This window comes from Chinchilla lanigera, unplaced genomic scaffold, assembly GCF_000276665.1.
Source record: "Chinchilla lanigera isolate Chin_1 unplaced genomic scaffold, ChiLan1.0 scaffold00038, whole genome shotgun sequence".
Lineage (NCBI taxonomy): Eukaryota > Metazoa > Chordata > Mammalia > Rodentia > Chinchillidae > Chinchilla > Chinchilla lanigera.
In genome coordinates this window covers 14,295,589-14,316,436 of record NW_004955439.1, presented here as the reverse complement: position 1 = coordinate 14,316,436, position 20,848 = coordinate 14,295,589, and the positions used below count along the sequence as shown (strand labels likewise).

The following is a 20,848-nucleotide window of genomic DNA, read 5'->3' as shown; positions in this document are numbered from 1 at the left end:
CCCATATTTATGGAGAGGGGCTCCTCACAGGTATCACACAGGTGGTCTACATGCAGTCTGCAGGCTGGTCCTCTTAAGAGTATAATGTCCTCCACCGGGCATGGTGGCGCACGCCTGTAATCCCAGCACTTGGGAGGCTGAGGCAGGAGGATCGTTGCTAGTTCCAGACAAGCCTGAGCTACAAAGTGAGCTCAAGGCCAGCCTGAACTGCATAGTGAGACCCTGTCTGAAAAAAGACAAAAAAAAAAGTATAACATCCTCCTATTTTCACATCAGTAGCAGATAGTGTTCCTTGGCAGTTCTGCTATCAAATACTTACTAAATAGACCTATTGAGATCATGAGCAAAAATGAGAGCAAAAAATCTATGTTGGCCATGAGATTAATAGTTTAAGGTAGCTGCATTAGATATTTAATTTTGTAAATCAGAGTTGTTCTTATTGTAATGTTAAATGGTAGAAAATATCAGATTAAATAGGTCTGGCGCATCATGGCATCAAATGCAAGTACTCCTTGTTAAACCATTAATGATTTCTAGGAAGAAACATTAGAAAAATTGTTATTCCATACAATGTTTGGCAATTCTCCAAGATGAAATCAAGATAGGATATTTTTATACCTATGATTAACAGGATTGTTTTAGCTTTTGTTATAAACAATGTGACCAAGAGAAAAAAAACTGGAAAGAAAAAAATCACTACAACAATACAAACACCATCTGCAAATAGGATTAATCTCCTCTCTTTGTTAGTCAGATTAGAGGCTTTCAACTATTTTTGTCCATTTAGAGTGGATTTATATAGAATTCATTTTTATCTCCCACCTGAGTAAGATTAATCCATCTCTGAGTAGGATATATAACTTTATCTGTATTCTAGATAATAAAAATAGTTTCATTCAATGTAGTCTTGATATTTTATTAAAATATTTTTCAAATATATGAAAAAAATCTCCATGTTTTATAGAAAAAATATTTATCTAAAAATCAAAGAACATGTCAGCTCATTTAAGAGGTTATGATTCCAGTGCTTTTGATGGTAAATATGAGACCATGCTACCGAAGTTCTTCTACTCCATGGATCATCATGTCTTCATACTCAAAAATCTTTGTAGTAATTTCATGGGAGAAGGACATATTTTGCATAGGATACCAGCTAATTGCTCCCACAGTTCCTTAAAGCCCCCCATGCTTATTGTCCCTGGGATTCTGTTATGTACATGGATATGGTAAATGGTTTTCACTGCCACAGGCTCAGGACAATAGAGCTCCCAGAAGGTGGATCTGGAGAGTCCATCAGAGCTTTGTTCCCATTGGATGAGGCAACACAGAGACAAGGACACTGCCAATCTCAGGAGGATATAAACAATAGGGAGAAAAGAATGTCCCACAAACACACAATGAGCTGTGCTTCTACGGAAATTGCAGACATACTTGTTGTTTCCTACATACTTTAAAGATAGGAAATCTAAAAACTTGCACGAGCAGCTCCTAAAGCTCCAGTCCCACAACTACTGAATCAGTGTTTCTGGACATCACCCTGGGCTTGCATTTGTGACATTTCCATGCAGCTCTGGTGAACAGCTTCTGTTCAGATGGATTTTGCTCATGATAAGTAATGCATGGTTGCTGATGGCAGGGCCATGTGCTGGTTTATAGCAGCTTGCACGATTGATCATTGTACAGTTATACTGTAACAGCTGATAGAAATATAGTCAGTTGCATTACATGTAGATGTTCTCCTTCCTTAGAAACTTAAAGAAGATGTCAAGGGCTTTTGCTCTTCATTTCTGGGCCTGTTGAGCAGCTGTCAGGCCCAATACCAGGGACACCTTTCTGATATGGCAGCTGCTGTGCAAAGAGCGCAGCTTGGCACTGAAAGTCAGTCTGCAAGGTGAGACATCTCCACCTGGATGTGAGCTGGTGCATGCTTGGGAGGAGTCTAGCAAATGACCGCTTAAGTCATTTCTTTGGACCCTTTGCTGATTCCTGACAGTGTCAAGAATACATCCCACGTCACTCACAGCAGTGACTCAGTGCCAGCTGTTTCCTCGTGTCTGGCTACCTCTGCCTCTTCTCCCTTTCAGCCCACCCTGCCTCAGGGTCTCCTCTTTCTCTTTTGACTTTGCCGTTTAGGGCCAAACTGGCACTTTTTATGCCCATTTTCCCCAAACAGGGCCAAGGTGTCCTGCTGGCTCCTTTCTTTCTTCCTGTCCTAGAATCCACAGTCGAGGCCACTCTTTGGCTACAATGGCTTTGTTATCTCAAACTACTGGACTTGCACTGTGGTAGTGCTTCAGTGCTGTGGCAGACTCCTCAATACTGCTGCATGTGTCTAGATCACACTTGTGGCAGCCATATTGCATGGTGTCCACCCCTGAGACAGGTCACAAGCCAGGAATATGGGAAGTCATCATCCTGTGTTTTCACAGATACGTGTATCAAAACATGTAGACTTCTATTGCTGTCCTGTCAGGCTAAAAGATGTTTACGATAACCCAAGTGATCTGGACTCCCTCAGTGGCCTCCATAATGCATTCACTTGTGTGACTTCCCACAGCATCTCGGGATGTGACTGCTGTGTTTGTAGGTGTGTGCACATATATGTATGCATGCTGTGTATAGTACGTGTGTGGTATTTGTGGAAGGAGGGAGGTGTTAGTGTGTATAGTGTTGCATATACAGGAAGGTTGTATGCATGTGTTTGTGTGCTATGCATAGTGTGTGTTGTATGTATGGTATGTGCATTGTGCATGAGGGGTGTGTATGTGTGTGGTCTCCCAGATTGAGTACACCCACCACTGTATGGCAGTGTCACAGGGAAGAGGGAGGAGAGCAGCTACAGCTTTTCCCTAAGGATATGCTGCCCTATGTGACATTTCTGCAGCCCTAGACACCATCCAGGGGTCACTGCCCACACTGACTCTAGGAAATATGGCTGAGAAAAAGATGTCCCTTGGTGTTTGTTCATGATAACTGTCCTTTTTGAGGGCCACAGGATGTCCTGGATAACAGCCTCCTCAGGGTGTCTTCATCTCTTTAGCTGATCCTCATCAGAGGTGGGTGTCAGACATGGCTGGTGCTAAATTAAGCATTGTATCTGGAAGGTCAGGGGGTAGAGCAGCCAGTGCCGGGACCAAGGAGAGCTGGTAATCAGCCGAGTGGCTGAGTTGGAAGGCTCCACGCAGAGGCTACACTCAGTCAGGGACTCTCCTTCTTGTACCTGTTCTCTCTCTGGGTACCAGTTTCTTTCCTAAGGGAGACAAGCTCTTTAAGGGTGCTGTGTTTCAGGGCCATGAGCATCACATTATGGTGCCCCATCTCGGTTCCTGGAAACCCTGGCCAAGCTGTGCCCTACAGCTAACAGCACAAGTGCAGCCCCAGATGTTTGAGTGACTTTCCTGGGTGCCATTTATCCTCTAGCCACAGCACAACTTTTGCAGTAGCCTGCATGGGACTTCAAGCTATTGGCCAGGCCACCTGCACAGTAACCTGTCTGGGTACCAGGGTGTGCAGACTCGGCTGTGGCTATGTATTAGATCAGTGTTGAGTAGACAGTCTCCAGTCATCCTCACGTTCTGGCTAGGTCATGGATGAATGGGGAAGGAAGTAGAGGCTGCAGGTCACCACTAACAGTACGCAGAACGAGAAGTCAGACCTAGTTTCTCTGTTACCTCAGATACCCACAGAGCAGGCTCCAAGACTGGGGTAGCTTTCTACCATAAGGTGATCGTGGAGCCTGGGCTCCTGAGTGTGTGCCACCACCATTCATCCCTGTGCACACAGGACACCTGTAGCCTCAGATGGTCCAAAGCCTATCCTACAGACTACTTGGGAAGTTCAGCATCTCCTGTAACATCATCTGTGCTTGGAGAAGCTATTCAATGTTCCAGGTTATCTGGCTCTCCTTTCCTGCAATGTTGCTGTGTGTGAGCTTGGGTGAAATTATCCTTTCAGCATGTCGGTCAGAGATCCTCCATCTCCAACTGTCTTTGAAAGAAATGCACATGCGCTACCACCTGCAGAAGCAGCGGAGGAGAGAGCTCCACAACACTCTGGTGGTGAGGGCCCCAGGAAGCCAGCATATCATCATTCTGTCTACAGTAGCAGACAGCATCAGAACAGACGTGCAGTGGCATGAAGACACACCTGAGTGACACTGGACCAAAGTTTCAGAGACCCTCATGAGAGTACAAAGGGGTGGGAGGACAGGTGGGGGGGTCTCAGCATAGTGGGCAGCAGAAACCAGAGTTGAGTGCAAAGACCATTACCTGGGATTGCATGTCCCCCTTCCCTAGCAGGGTGCTGTGGCTAGTAGATTGGGAAGTGGCCAAGGAGAAGGAGGGAGTCACTATGGTGTTGGTGTCAAAAGGCCCCTATGGCTCAGGGCCATGCGGAACATACATCAAGTCCACATCAGCATCTCTGAGATGACCAGTGGGTCTGGATGAGAGGAGTACAATGAAGAGAGGTGGGAGAATATTGGGGTATGAAGGGCCAGGAACCCAGAGCTCTTTCTGGTGGGTTGTGCTGAGTTCTCCACAGTGTGGGGACCTAGCCTCCCCTGTACCCTGTCAGCTCCTTTGCTCCACAGGGAGTCCAACAAGAATCTAAGATCTCTCCCTCACTTTCTTCAAAGGTATAAGATCTGCAGTCTCAGGAAAGGTGAGGCTAAATCCCAGGCCTCCACTTACCAGCACAGCGGTGGAGGGGCACGGTTGGTGTTGATTTGAACAGTCATGCTTCTGGGAGGTGTGGCTTCCTGTGGTTGTACTTTAGCCAGTGTCTCTAGCTCCAGTGACCAAAAGCCCACATTCCTGAGGGGCTCTCTGACCCCGTGAGGAAGTGATCCTTCTGTTCAGTAATAGACATGCATGAGAATAATTCTCAATTTAAGCACATTTTCTTATATGGTCCAGTACTGAAAATATTAATGAAAGACAGTTATTGGGTACTTACTGTGTACCAGGCACTTTTTAAAGCATTTTGGTCATTTATTTAAACTTCAGAGTGGTACTACCTTTCTGGATTGAGAATCTAGTGATGAAAGACAGATGTTAAGTAAAAATTCCCTATAAGCTGTAGATTCATTATGGGGGAAAGGGCAGAATGAAGCTACCTAAAATGGACACCAGTCCACTGCAGAGCACTGACTGCGAAGATTCCAAGAGTGCCGAAATGAGCTTAGGTCTCTTGGTGTCACCTGTCTGTGTCCCCCACATGGACAGTGTGGAGAAAGGCTCACTGGCTCGGCTCCTGTGGGAACACAGAGGACCTCTTGAGAAACTGCCAGGTAACTAGCTAAAGTCACTCACTCAGTTTTCAGAGCGTAGCTGGAGCTTGTTCCCAGCTTGTGGGTGCACACCCTGCTTGCTCCCTCAGCACATTGTGTGTCAAGACTGAGCAAAGGGAGCACGTACAGCTTCTGCCTCCTGTCAGGGTCAGGGATTGCCACACCGGCACCCAGGGATGTCCTCTAGGCTCTCCCCTGGCTCTTTCCAGATGATCGTGTTTCTGAGTTACTTGGAGATGTGAAAAACAGGCTTTTTATATCTGAGAGTGATCAGTTTTGAAAGGGATTGATCAGAGTACTGCACACTATTTTAAGAGACTAGAGCAATAACTGAAGGTGACGTCAGGGTTCAGAAAGTGAGGTGCACAGGAAAGATGGGGGGTGCTGAAGAATATAAGGGCTCCTCAGCAATGGCAATGCTCTGCTAAGCCAAGACCAGTTTCCAGGAGAGATTTACATGGTAAAGTTGACATCATCATTGTGTTGTTACTAGCCAGCCCTCTTGAAAGCTTCTAGAGAAGTATGAGGGATGGACAGCGCCTCTGGCAGGGGTGCCCTTGCCACCAGGCTTCTCTATCCATGTGCTGATACCCAGGTGCAGGCAGTGACGGCCCTGTCTGCAGGGTTGGCACATGTCCTCTGCAGGTGGGATGCTGCTGGGTCTCATATATTTTCTCCCATCTAGCCCTGCCCTCCCCCTTATTGAAAGCTGTCTCTTGTCAGGTGTTCAGTGCAGCTTTCCTCCCCTTCTGATCTTTTCTGTGACTCTGGGTCTGGCTTGGTGTACTTTCAGGTACATGCAGACTTACATATGTGCCAAGGATCCCCCTACCTCCCCAAGTATGTCACCGTGACCTGAGAAAGGAGGAGCCAATGGCTCCCATAGGGTTGGGTCCAGGTCTCTTTGGATGCCAGATGCCTGTGTGCCATGACTTAGATTTTATATGATGGCCCCCAACTTCGTGTCAGCCATCAGCCTCAGAGCTGCTGGGCGTGCGAGGGCTCTTCTGGGCTGTGTGTCTGGAAGGGCAGAAGGGCTGGAGCAGCCTCAGTCCTGTTCAGATCTGCATAGGACCCATGCCAGAGAGAAGCTTCTCACTCCAGACACAACACTCAGAGAAGGGTGAAACCAACCTGGTAGATCTTAGCCATCTAAGGACACTGGTGGGACTTTGCTGTGACAAGGTCTGACGGGAGCTAACGAGACGGCAGCAGCACCCAGGGTTGAGAGTGTTGTCTCCAAGCTCAGGGTTTTGAAAGAGCCATGTGGAAAAATGGTTGGCATCTTTACTGTGGTCCCACATCATAAAGGCATGGGTAGGGGACACCAACATAGTACCCAGGGGCAAGTTCCCTGTCATCAGAGCCACAAGAGGATAGCCTGCAGAAATTTACCTCTCAGGTCTATGGCTGGATTAAACACTGTTTTGAAACATATTCATACCATAATATAAACCTTATTAGTTCCTTCCTTGTACCCTCATATCTGTGGTGACAGCATAGCTGAGTGGTTCTTTGCTTTTGACTGGGCAGCATCACATCTTAGAGCAGCTCTTTGGGGAGGGTCAGAATGACAAGGAACAAGATGAATTATCTAAAATTCTATCTAGAATGTCTAAAACCATTAGTCCAGGATACCATTAATAGGTATTTTTGTTGATAAATATTGCCAGATGATAATCATTTGCCAAGGAATAGATTTGTTACTTTGAATTTTAAAATGCTGGCAGTAAACAACGAGGGACAACCCTACACTTCAGGGATTTCCCCCCAAGTCCAAATGAGTCTAGCACACTAATGATCACATCTGTGGAAAAGGCTACTCCCTGCACATCTTCTGCCAGAGTAGCTTGGAGCTAGGTCTTGCTCCTGTGTTGACAGTTGGAATTTATTTATCCTTGCAGGAGCTGAAAAGAAATATCAGAGTTCACTGTCGAATTCGTCCTTTCTTGCCTTTGGATTGTGAGCTAGATGACCCAATTTCACAGAATGAGTAACTTACTATGGCACTCTTGTGTGACTGTGTGTGGCTGGGGAATTTTTAGGAAAAGGTCCCGTAGATGTAGCACTGGGGAATTTTCATGTCCTCAGTTTTCCAAGCCCTAGGTCCTCATTAAAGCTCCTGGGATCTGGATGAAGGTTCCCCTTCAGGACTGCTCTGTCCCTGTGGAACATGGCTTCAAAGTGGCCAAAGTATCTGCACACACACAGAGCATCCAAGTGTTCTGCTGCACATATCTCCAAGATTTGTCCCTGTCCTGTCTAGGGAAGTGTTACCCTCGAAAGGAGCATCCCTCTTCCTTTTTACCTCCTCCAGATACTCCTAGAGGGACAAGAGGGTGATCAGAATTGACCTGACTCATATTTCTGATCTGGAGAAAGTTTGATGGTGGTCATAAGTAACACACCACTCTCTCCAGTTCATTCATTCAAATGTTTACTTAAAAGGCAGGTTCCACCAGACTCCTGGTTCTTTCCCTGTTAACCCCACCACCGCCTACCTGCTCCTACTCCCAGGGGCGCCCCACCTTCCTCACCTGCCTTTGGTCCCTGCAATGGTTTACTTTGTGTTTAGAGTTTGGTTTCTGTTACTCTTTTGGTCCCCCTTCTTACTCTGTCCAGGTTTTGCTTCTCTTTAAGGCCCCATATTTACACTAGACAATTTAGCATTGATTTTAGACAGTCTTCTGGAAGCCCTTGGTCAGTCCCAGAAAGTGAAACAGTCTCTTTTTGATGGTGATTGAAATTTGCTTTTTTTTCAAAGCATTAGGATTTCCTTTTTGCTAGTGATGGTATGAAATGTACTTTTTTGATTGGTAGCCATTTTTCATTTATCAAAGAACTGAAAATAGGGAACAACTATGTAATATAGTAGTTGATAGTCCTAAAATGGGTTAACTTTTCTTGAACTTGCTTTCAAATGGTCTGTACTGACTCCTTTTGTAACACTGTTAATCTGTGGCTAATAGATGTAAACAGATGCAAACTGAGTAAATCAGAAAGGCCTTTGCTCAGTTGCCCCAGCCACTGGGAACAGTGAGACAAAGTGTTCCCAGTGGCTGTCCTGTCCAGCTCCAAGAGGCTTAGGAGAGGGTTTGTTTTTGTTCTTCTGTGATTCACACTCATTTAGTTTTGTTTTGAAACATGTTGCATTTTTTCACATTCCTGATTGCTTGCAGGAACTTAGGTTCCCGAAGGCACAGACCTTGTAACTTTTCTGTGTCTCCAGTGTTCTAGGCGGGGCTGTACATGTGGGAGCCTTAAATACCATGTAAGTGACTACAGTGAGGACAGAAACATGGGATGGAAAGCAAGGTAATCGGAAAAATTTCAAGAGAAAATAAAGGGGAGAGAGTGTGGTGAGGACTAACGAGCAAAGAAAGGATGAAGCCAGAGGGGCAAAGAATGGGGCTATAGAGAGACAGACACATGGACACAGGACGAGGCCTAGAAACACAATGAATCCCTGTGTAGGGAGACAAAGGAGTGGGACAAGGAATCCGACAAGGAAGCAGTGATAGCATGGGAAAAAGTAAGAGTGTTCTAGAGTTTGGAATGTAGGAATTGAGAAATCACACTGGAGAGAGTCTCATACGTCCTCTACCCCTGCAGCTCCAGCTCCCGAGAAGCGGCCCACACTGTGGACGAGGTGAGTCGTCCTGAGTGTCGTCTTCACAGGAGCTTCCTGCTCAGACTCCTGTTGTTCTCAACCACTTCCGCCGCTGAAAGCAACTCAGAGGTGGAATGAATATGAGGTGATTTCCTTCCTTACACTGTGCTATCTTGGTCAACAAGAATAGCTTTTGCATCTTGATTTCTGCTGGAAAACTAATTCATAAAGCATTGTACTCACTTTGCTCATGAGAAACCAGCATCCTGAGGTCTGTGGGAGGGAGTTACCTCACCTGCATTAATTTTCTAGCCCAAAAGATAAATCTTTTGTCAATTGAGTTCTAAAATTTAGAGCATTTAGAACTATCTTTACAAGCATAAAAGCAATCAAGTTAAGAATGAAGTTTATAATTTTGACTTTGAAATAGGTGGGAATTTGTTTCTCCTTAAAACCATCACACTTAGCTTTATCTACCATAAAGCCTAGAAGTACATACTTGTGTTGGCCCAGAACGCTGCTGTGGTCTCTAAGGAAGGGGTTCTGCTTAAGTGACCCTAGTCTGGGTTGGAAAGTGGACAGGAGGAGCCTGGACCCCTGGTGTGGACAGAGAGAAGCACCAAGCATGATGGCTGTGAACCCAAGATGCAGTGTTCGTCATGAGGGACTCCTGCCCGTGCAGGGGGAAGCACAAGCTCAGCAAGTAACTCAAGCAGATTGGGACATGGAATTATGGTTAAAGCCTTTGAGTTTGTCATTATTTCTTTAAAAATGCTCACTGATGTGCATCCTATAGGAAATATATTTCAGGGAAAATGAGTAGGTTTTGAGGAAAAAGTTTTTTTTTTTTTACAAATGATCCCTGTTGGTAAATTCAGGAGGAATGAGGAAATTGGAAGCCACCCTTTGACTCCTGTGAGGAGTCAAGGTTCCCTGTCAGCAATGGCCGCTGTGGCCCTCTGGGTCCATGAAACTGCCTTGGGAGGGGGCATAAGCGGTCAGGGCTGCCTATGAAGGCCTTCTGTTCTAGTCAGGTGTCCCATTTGTTTTGTTAAAGGAAACAGCCACATTCAGAATGTGGATGCTTTTTAGGACAAAGCATCTGGTTTCTCTAACAAATCAGTAGCATTTTAAAAGGGGGGAGGGGAATGCAAGTGCTGTAGAGAAAGACATGTAAGCCACGTGGTCAGCCACTACAGGGCGTCATTTGGAGCTCAACTTGGACAAGCCAGCTATATAAGTGTGGGATATGGGAGTGTGGTGTGTGCAGTGTTAATGGGGAAAGAACTTCTGTCTCCCCTTCACAGTTGCTAGCAGGGCTGAGCATTAAATTGGCATAGGACAGGTTAGCAGGAGAACAGTACACAGACTTACTTAATATGAGGTTACAGGACACTGTACCTTCGTAAGGAAGTGAAGACATAGGGTGGCGGTAGAACCTCAGAATGATCTTCATACCAAAGCAGCACATTTGAGTAGCCTGTTTTGCTACTGCTGTGGTTTGAATATGGTCTGAGTATGTCCCCAGAGGTTCTCATGCTGGAGGCTTGGTCCCAGGATGGCATATTGAAAGGTGGTGGGACCTTTAAGAGGTGTAGCCTCTGCATGGTGATTAGGTGGCTTCTGGAGGGCCCCTGGTCAGTTTCCCGGACAGCAAGAGTGCAAGCTGCTGTACAACAGGCCAGCGTAGCTAAACAATTAGTATTGCTAATTCTGAATTTAACCTGAAAATCCAGCCCATATGGATTAGATCGTTTTGAAGATATTTTATCTTGTTTATGATCCGTCTTACCCACTTTTTCACAAGGGTCTATTTCATCTGAGTCAATCTATTGTGTACCATGAACTTTAGCAATTTTTTTCAGTTAACAGGGTGCAGACCTTCCTTTTTTTTTTTTTTTTTTTTTTTTTTTTACAAACAGGCTAAGAAAATTATTCAGCTATATTTTAAAATTCCACTGACAGTGTCTCTGGAAATAAACACTTCAAAAATTTCATTTTAGGGTATTTTTTTTTATTGGATATATGTTGCCTTAAGCACCAGTATTGTTGATGGAAGCAAAGCAAAAAGAGACAAATGAAATCCTCCTTAGAACAGACTTCTGGCTTTGTCGCTTGCTATTCTCCAGATTAGCGACTTTGACAGTTACTGACTTGAATTCCTGAGTGTAGATAGCAGAGCTTCTTCATCAAGTCACTTATCTCAAGGAGTGGGTTAGAAGAATCCCTGGCAGTCTTCCATAACTAAGTGTGAGTGTCTAGAGCTGCGTACTCTCCCATCCTAACCTTCCTGTAACCAGTGAGTCTGGCCGGCCCTCAAGAGTTTTCCAGTGGGAGTGCATGCCCTGAGCTGGAGGCCTGGCCAAGCGCTCAAGGAAGGCTCACTTTTATTATTAGCTATGTTTCTGTTATTCTATGCATCCTCTGAAGGGCCTCTCCAGGCCTTGCAAAATCCTACTGAATCTCCAAATTCAGAAATCTGAGTCTTCTCATATCTTATGAAATAAAATAGCATTTCTTTTGACTGGGGCATTTGGGATTATGTGTAAGAAAAATCAGCAAGATTCAAATTATTGAATAGATCTGCTTGTGAAAGGACTTTGTACCGTGAGCCAGGCTGAAAGAGCAACTCTTCATTTTTGTGACCTTGTACCTCTTGGCTCCCACATGCCGTCTTCATTTCCAAAAATCTGAAGAGTTTTAGTTTGCATTGGATGTAATATGGCATTTAATTTCAATTAACAATCTCATTCAGAGTTTAATAGTTTTGGACTCAAAGGAGAGTGACTGTTGACCTCATTCATATGGCTGCCATCATTGGGTTATTTACTTGCATATTTTCATTTAATTTACATCTGTTTGTTTGATAATCAGATATGGGAGAACAGACTTCTGGCTTTGTATCAAGGTCTTGCTGACCTGTCACTTGCTATTCTCCATATTAGCGACTTTGACAGTTACTGACTTGAATTCCTGAGTGTAGATGGCAGAGCCTCTTCATCAAGTCACTTATCTCAATGTCAAAACACGTTTTGGAGACACTGGTGGATTTGCCACTCCAGAGAGGACTCTCAAATGGCTGGATCTGCAAGTCCTTCTCAGATTATTTGATCTTCTCTATCTCTGGTCTCCAGGCCTTGAAACGCCAGGAGGGCGGGAACCATATAGCAGTGTGACTTACTCAGAAATGCAGAGCACAATCAGGTTGCGCTGTGTGCAGCACCTGGCCTGCTGTTGTGTTTACCAAGGGCTGAGCCAGCTGTGTCCCTCTCTGGTCCTGACTCCTCCAAGTTCCAGACCCACAGGCTACACTAACAGGGCCTTTGGGTGTGGTCCACACATTTCTCAAACCAAAAACAAAAGCTAAATTCTTGACTTTCTCTTTGGATTTACTCTTGCTTTTCCAACTCAACAAGTGGCAGCACCATTACCCAGGTCACCGTTGACTTAGATTGTTGTCCGGTGAGTCCTTGCGAGTCTAGCAATGAAGCAAAGTAATTTAGACCTGCTGTGTCAGTTCAGACAAGTTAAAGAGAAAATGTACTATGTACCTCACATGCGTAAGAACAGTGTGTGACTTGGAACTCACCTTCCTAGTCATCACCTGACATCTGTACTCCTCAGTCATCATCAAAAATGCAAGAGGGATCAGTTAGCATTTGGTGTCTGGTGTGAGGCATGTTGTGTTTGTCCTACAATCTGAGCCAAATGACATTGAGCAGAAAGTAGATTTGGAAATAGATGTTGCATTCCTGGCCCTGGGGAGGAGGGAGGGGATGAGAGGGTCAGCCCTCTGTTCAGAGGGAGGGGAAGAGCTCAGAAAGGGTTGATAAATCAGACATGTTAAACCAGGAGCAACAGAACCTGCCATCTGCAATTAACCAGCAAGACCATCTTTGAATGTGTGGAAGGAAAAGGATGTTGCCGCCCTTGCTGCAGAGTGTTTTGGTGCTAAAGGAAACAGCAGTTTTGGGAATAGAGAGCTCAGAGCTTCCAGATGCTTTTGCACCCCTCAGAGTATGGAAAAACTCCCATAAACCAGCAGCCTGCAAGGGCAGCTGACCTTTCTTACAAGCTGGGTACTTTTGTTTCTGTGCCTTGCAGCCTCTTAACTTTGCTGGAACATGGCTTTTGCCTCTGTTCCTGCTTCTGATGTCACTTCTATGCTCCATCATATGGAAGAGACCCTGCCTGATTGATAATAATCCTGGCTTCATCATTTTTAATTATGTCAAGACATGTACAAAATAAAATTTACCCTCTTAACTGTGTTTATGTTCTGCAGCTTTACACATACTCACAACATTGTGTGTCACCACAGTCTACCTCAAGTATTTCACCTTCCTAAGCTGAAACTTTTCCATGAAACACTGACTCTGTTTCTTCCTTTCTGGGCCTGATGCCAGCCTTCCACTCTGTCTCTGTGAGTTCAACCACACTGGGGATCTAGGACATGTGGAATCCCTCAGCATGTGTCCTTTGTGACTGACTTATTTCACTAGCATGGCACCTTCAAGGGTCATTGTCAGAACTACCTCAATCTGTGAGTGGATGCTGCTGGGCTGTCTTCATTTCACTCATCCTCCATTTAGTTTTTATCCAGTTTTCCTTTCCTTTAAGCCGTCTGTCATAAAACACAAGTGCAGTGCAAAAAATGACATAAAAATATGTGTAACTTTGTGCATTAGTATAAACCAGGTCAAGCCAGGACGTTACTAGCTCCTAGGTCCCTGCTGCGGCCCCTCCAGGTACGGTCCAGCTTTCTTTGCAAGGTACCCATGACCCAGCCTCCTAAAGGGGCTACTTGGTTTCATTTCCTCAGTTTTGTTGCCCATTCTGCCTTCCTACTCTCTGGGTTCAGGTCTTTCCCATTTTGTAATTTGGGGTCTTTTGTGCCTTTTTAACTGCAGGTTCCCTTTATCCCTTTCTCTTCCTTAGTTTGTTGTTGAAGAACCTGGGTCTGACTGTCTGGGGCATTTCCTACAGTCCAATTTGGCTGGCAGCAGACTTGCCCTCCAGAACAGCTCACCTTGTTCGGGCAAGCTGGCAGGTGTGCCCAGGCTGGGGCCACCCCCAGGGAGAAGGTGTTGGGCACTTTGGAGGAGGTGCATCTGGTCTGTGTCTTCACTGTGATATCCACAGCAGCAGTGATCTCTCATGGCATCGGGGTTGCAAAGCAGTGATATCTTCTCTGGCACCTCTTTTTCTTTATCCTTGGAAACTCTTGAAGGAATGCCCTCCTCCCCCATTGTGGTTACCCGGGGGTGCAGTCACTTCAGGCAGGATGGACACCCCATGCTCTCCCAGGTTCCCCAGCATCCTGGGAAGGGAGCATGGGACAGTTGGTCAAGTGTGACAGTGGACCTGCAGACTGAGTGTCCAAGTCCTTCCTCCCCTGCATCAAAGCTCGTGATGCTCCATCTCTGCCAGAGAGGACCATACCAGACTGCATCCCTGTCTGGGCTGCTGAGCTCAGCAGGGTCCCTACCAGCTGTTCTGATAACCTGGCCCTCTGGTCCCCACTCAGTTTATAGTGAATTGTGAATGCACTGGGGTTTTTGGCTTTGCTGTCTGATTGCTCTGTGTATTTCTAATGTGCAGAAGTAAGGTAATTCAAAATCTATGCCTGCATATTTACTTTGATAGTACCACAAACTTCTATAAACCCATCACCTACCACAGAAACTAGAACACAGGCAACTTCTCACTCTGCCTATGGGACAGCTGCCCCCCACAAGGTTATCACTCTTTTTAAATTACATATTGATGATGTGTTGCATTGAATGCAAACAGAGATATTCTTAAAACTTATAAAGGATGTGTGTATATATATATATATATATATATATATATGAAATTTATAGAAAATTTCCTATCCATAGATGCTCCTTTTGGTTAGTTTTAATTATACTTAGCGCGACTTAGTTCTTGTCTTGCACGTGATATGCTAAGATTCCCATGCGCAAGCAGATTCCCACGTCAAGCAGAAGTGACATGAGGTACAGGCTGGCAACACTTTGGGCTGCCTTCCTTCCTCTTTCAGGCTCCTGGGCCATGATCCCCAGGTGGTGCCTCATAGGCAGGTACTGCTCCTACGTGCAGAGCACATGGCCTGCCATGGGTGTGCTGGAGTGAGCATTCCGCCCCCCAGGGGGATCAGGATGGTACTCCTGCTGCAATGTGCTGAGGCTCTGCCCCCACTGATGAGTACACCGAGGCTCACTTGCCCTGTGAAGTTACAAGGCGGTTACTACCTACCATCTACTGCTTACCAGGCAGTGATGACCCTGTCTTACTCTGTGAGCAGGGAACAGCCAGCCATGGAAGCTATTTCTGAACCTGAGCAAGGCTAAGGGTGGCAGGGGAAGCTGCATGGGTGTCTGAATGTAATGCCCCTGCTTCCTCCCAGAGCATTCTGTAAAATGTGAGGATGTGGGTATTAAAATTTACCTCTCACTCTAAGATTATGACAGTTTTATGCCCTACACATTTGTAAAGCTATTCTAGGAAATTGAAGTTCTACTTTTCCCCCAAAATAAGACCTAATTAGAAAATAAACTTTAAGCCAGGCATAGTGGCGTGGCCTATAATGCCAGAACTTGGGAGGCTGAGGCAAGAGGATCACTGTGAATTTTAAGACAGCCTGGGCTACATAGTGAACACAAGGCCTGAGCTACACAGTGAGACCCTGTCATGAAAAAATAAAATTTTTAAAAAAAGAAACTTCAGCTGTAATTAATAACTGGTAATTACCATGGCAATGGGCAGGGTTATGCCGAAGAGTATTCCTTACTATTTCCTTTCTTGGTGGCTATTCTAATGGCAGGCTAATTGGGTCTTGCATGTTTTATCTCTAGTGATGTCTTATTTTCAGGGAAACATGGGTAAATAAGAAAATAGATGGTAAAAGGCTGAGAGTACAACTCAGTGGTAGAGTGTTTACTTAGCATGTGCATGGCCCTGGGTTCCACCCCACGCCCCAGCCCTGCAAAAAAAAATACCTTAAGAAATGAGATGGAGCTGGGGATTTAGCTCAGCGGCACAGAGCTTGCCTGGCAAGCATAAGGTCGTGAGTTTGATTCCCAGTACCCGAAAAAAAAAACCCCCCCAAAAAAAAGAAATGAGATGATAAAGTTCCTAAATGTAAGACAAACAACATTCACTGAATTCAGCTCTGAGCCAGGCACTCATGAGCATTGTTGCATTGAATCCTGGAGGACCAGCGGGTGTTGCGATAAGGTCTGTGCTCAGCTGAGGCCTGGCTTCCTCAGGAAGTTGCTCCACACAGGGCAGCTCCCACCCTAAAGGGCCTAGAACTGAACGGCCCAGAGTTTGAAAGTTTGGATAAAGGAAATTGTTTTAAAAGCTGAGGGAAGTGACTCCCATGTTTGAGAATAAAGAATATTGAGTATTGTGAAAGAGGAACTTTTGGGGTCAGTCAGGAAAGAGCTTTTAAGTTGTTCTTGGAAAAATTAAACACTGCTGTGGAATTGTGTCAGATGTTTAAAATGTGCTGATTACAGTGCGGAATGACATTCTAAAGGGCCACGGGGATCTTTTGGACTCTAACTTGTTTTTTCAGCTTTTTATGCTCCTTATATGGTGTCCCTTGAGCTTTGAGGCCCGGCTTTGTAGCCTTAGCTTTTTCACTTGTTTTCCTTTATGATTAAAGTGCGGGCATTAGAGGCAGCCGGGTATGTGTCCTGGGCAGTTCACCAGGGGCACCAGGATACTCCTGGCCTCAGCGGGGCTGGCACAGGCCGCAGAAGGAAGCACGGCCTGACGCTTGCTTGGGCCTGGTACGGGTGCCAGGAACCTGTAAGCCTGTTCTTCTGACTCTTCGGTGTACTGGTCCTGCTTTGAGGTGGAGCTCTGGCTCCTCCTCTTGTCGGGAGCTTTGATGTGAGAAGGGCAGAAAGCTGCACTCTTGTCTTTTGCGGGGGTACTTCTCCTGAGACAGGGGCTGCTCATAGAGAGCTCTCAGAAAGGACTCTGTGGAGACATGTGCACCCAGTGAGTGTGTGAGTGTCTCCCTCCTACCCCACAACAAGTCTTTATTCTCAGAGGGACACAAACACACAACCACAGAATCTGCATATCTGTCCCATGAGGTCACCTCGCCAACTGCAGCTGTGTAACAGGACAGAGTGCACTTCCCCTACTTTCCTGCACTCCCACATTGGTCCCTGTGGACAGGTCTACCCACCATGTCCCTGAGGCTCTTCCTTGTGGAGCTGGTTGGCCTCCTGACAGTGACAGTTCAGTCAGAGCTTGAACTAAGTACTCAGTGACCTTTTCCTGAGCAGGATCTGATTTTCTGTGTCACTGCCCCTTGTTCAATGGCATTTTGGAAAGTTTTCCACAGCAGTGATATGAAAGTCAAGAGAGGGCATAGTCTGGGTGTGGGCTCATGGGAATGGGCAAGAGCAGCAGACAGAAGGAACAGCCAGGTCAAGGCTTCTTCTATAACTGGGTATGGTACTGAGGCTGATGGTGAATACTTCTTCATAACCTGCCTGTATCAGCTTTTCATCACTTTGACAAAAATGCCTGGCAAAATTCAAGGAAGAAAGATTTATTTTGACTCATAGTTTCAGAGGTTGCAGTCCATGGTCAGCTGGTTAGATTGCTTTAGGCCTGCGGTGAGGCAGAAAGAATGTGGTAAGAGGGCAAGGTGGGGAAATCTGCTTACCTGTGGCAGCCAAGAAGTAGGAGAGAGCCAGAGGGCAAGGGACCAGGGATCAGGTATAGTCCCCAAGGTCACCCCCATGACCCACTCCCTTCAACTAGCCCCTACCTCCTAAGTATCTATTACCTCCAAATCATGCCACCCAACTATGATCATTTCAGTGGATTAATTCACTGTGAAATTGGAGCTTACAAGATCCAACCGTCTTCCAAATGTCCCACCTCTGAATACATGAGCCTTTGGGGGACATCTTGGATCTGAACCATAATATCAACATGCCCAAATCGCACTCCTGTGTTGTTCCCTTCTGCTGACAGCAAAGATCATCCATGTGCCTGGGTCAGCCCTGGGCATCAGTATTATCCAAGTGGGACAGTACTGTGCTCCAGCTACCACCCTGACCCAGCTTTCAGCAGCAGACAAAAACAGATGACCACCTCTGGGACAAATACTATCAGGTCCTTCTACCTGTGGCCTCCACCCAAAACAGGCCACACACACTCACACACACACACACACTTATACTTTCTGTGCATGGATAAAGTCCCAGTAAAAAGGGCATCGCTCAGGCATATTCCCAATATCACTCTGGAAAAAAATTAGGTGCTTGTGGTTATTTCACCACTGCAATTATTAGTCTTTTTATCTTTAATTTTCCCTGTGCTACTGTTCTTTCATGAATTCATGTTTTGTTCTAAAACTGGAACCAGTCCATGTTCATTTTTCCTTTGCTGAAATCCAAAGCTAATACACGTTTCTTATGAGCATGCCCTTGCCTCTTCCACACAGGGTGTAACTGAGGAACATAGCTCAGCAAGGCCAGGAGTTGTCGAGGCTTGAACACAGACATTTTAGCTTCTCCCATCATAATTAAAGAATACTGCTGCCCGAGACAGGACTGTTCTAGCTGCTGAGGCTCCTACGCTTTATCTGAATGCCAAATGCCTCTGCATTGGCCTGTGGACCAGTGGCCCTTTAACCTATGAAGTCTTTCTCAGTAAACATGACCTCCTCCTCTCCGTCATAGGTCAGCAGACTCCTGCACAGGCCAGCTAGATGCCTGGTCTCTGAGGCCACCTGGCCACGGGCTCGATTACCCAGTGCTCCCCTTCAGTCCGGCACAGTGCGCCGTCTGTCAGCAAAGGGCTCTGTGTGCTCCTGTGAGTCTTTGTTGACAAAAGCAGGCAGCAGCTGGCTCTAGCCCGGGGCTTTCCTCTGTCAGCCTCACTTGGTGCTTAATTAATGAACCTTGGCAGAGTACGATTGCTCAGTTTCATCTTTTCTATTAGGAAACCATTGTGGTGCAGTGTCATCGGCCTGGCCATCCTTTGATTAATAAGACATATAATTTTGAAAGGTAAGTGCTCTTCAAGATGCAGTACAGATCCAAGGTATATTAAACATGCAGACTTTGCATTGAAGTTTTTTAGCAAAAGATACAGTTTATCCTATTGATTAATTGTGATTATAAAGAACCCATATGTTAATCCCTCAGGTAAGTCCTCAGTCTCACATATCCAGATGGTTAATGGGGCTTTGTCAAGATGACAGCAACTAAAGATGGGGTGCAGGCCTCCCTCGCACCTGGTCTTGGTATTGTCCAAGTAGCAGATGGGACGCTTGTGAGGCTGGAAAGCTAGAAGTAGGGTGCAGAAGCAGCATCCTCCTTGCACTACCGAAGAATAATGAGGGGACTCAGTGCAAGGTTCTGCCTGCTGTGCCCCACTGCAGTCCCTGAGGACTCTTCTGGTCCCCAGTGGCCTCTGTGACTGCCGGGGCCATGATGGAGATGTGCAGGGTCTCCAGCTCAGTGCAGTCAGCGCCTGCAGGAGGAAAAGGCCAGTTCCAGCAAAGAGTGACCGAGAACCCACGGAGCTCACACCACCCTGAGCCCATGAGGTGGGGGCCTTGTCTCAGGCAGGGCTGCCTGGCAGAGCTGGAGAGGAAACCTCCAGAGGACCAGTGCATCCTGCATCCAGTGGCTCTCAAATTTTATAGCAAGCTCCACAGCTGCACTTGCTCTTTACCTCTGTTGATGAGAAAGCATGGTTACGTTGGGCATGTGTGTGTGTGTGTGTGTGTGTGTGTGTGTGTGTGTATATGTATGTATGTATGTATGTATGTAAAGGGGGGCAGATGATGCTTTCCCAGGCTTCTGTAAATGGATGTAAATGGCTTCTTCCTCCTCTATTAATGCACTGCCTCACTCTGTCTCCCAGAGTCTATCGTCCAGCAGAACCTCAGACAGCAGTGTTTGCGGATGTGTGCCTACTACTTACCTCCCTCTTGGATGGGTGAGTTAAAGTATGTATAAGGCTAGTTATTACAATTACATTTAATACTGCACATGCAAACCTCATTCATGCTACAGAAGGAGACAGGGCCATCAGAGGCCAGGCATCATGTGACAGTTGAGCAAAGCCAGGACCCAGCTCAGAGTCTGTGGGAGGATATTTGTGTCCTGGAGAAGAAGCAAAGTGCTTTGAGGAGCAGTTGTCACATGGGTGCATGTGCTCTGGCTCCATGCTGCTTTTCACTGGGAGTGGACTGCAGACTGAAGACTGCCACAGCTGCTCCCTTTCTTCTCTCTGGGGTTAGTTTTACACGTCAGAGATTTTTTAAAAATCTGTTGAAAATACCAACATCACATTGGGAAGCTTTTCCCTTTGGGAATCAGCCTTCTATTTTTGGAAAACATAACTACTGATTTTATAGGCAAGGGGCATAATTTAGAAGTAAATATACTTGTTTATCAGTAAGTAGAACTAGGTTTGTATACTTAGCACCACAGCCAAGACTCTCTACTGCAGGGTATTTGGAAGAATCTTAGTTTTATAAAGAAGTCTCAGTCAAACTTCCTGAACAAGACTTATTTGTGTTTGCCTAGCAAAGGCTTCTGCATGGCCAGTCTCAACAAAATAGAATCTATAATTACCATGTTGTTATTTTACACCCGTGTGCTGTACACCCAGGAGGCCTGTAATCTGCAGAGTGAGGTTATGTCCTCCTCATGGCCCATACATATGCAGCCAGTCCTGCCTCCGGTGACTGCAGCTCCTGCTGCAGCTTGGTTTCTGTACCCACCCAGATACTTCCGCCACTGAAAACGACAAGGCTGTCTCAGAAGGCATTCTTGAAATGAGCAGGTTGCAGAAATGAGAAAGGCACTGTAGTTAGAGTGAGCTCTGCCAGACTTGCCTTCCCATCATAACCCGAAGCAGATAGCATTATTGAAAGTGCTGAGCCTTCTGCGACTCAC

At 46.0% G+C, this 20,848-nt stretch overlaps 1 protein-coding gene across 1 annotated transcript in view; it reads left to right on the top strand.

Moving 5' to 3' along the window:
- Window positions 1-5,106: 5,106 nt before the first annotated feature.
- Window positions 5,107-20,848, top strand: part of Kif25 (kinesin family member 25) — a 28,346-nt gene continuing 12,604 nt past the window's right edge. The window contains 6 exon segments of the mRNA XM_013517304.1: window positions 5,107-5,290; window positions 7,195-7,252; window positions 8,528-8,605; window positions 8,903-8,939; window positions 18,879-18,946; window positions 19,809-19,883. Of these exon segments, the coding sequence (XP_013372758.1) occupies window positions 5,107-5,290; window positions 7,195-7,252; window positions 8,528-8,605; window positions 8,903-8,939; window positions 18,879-18,946; window positions 19,809-19,883 (500 nt within the window).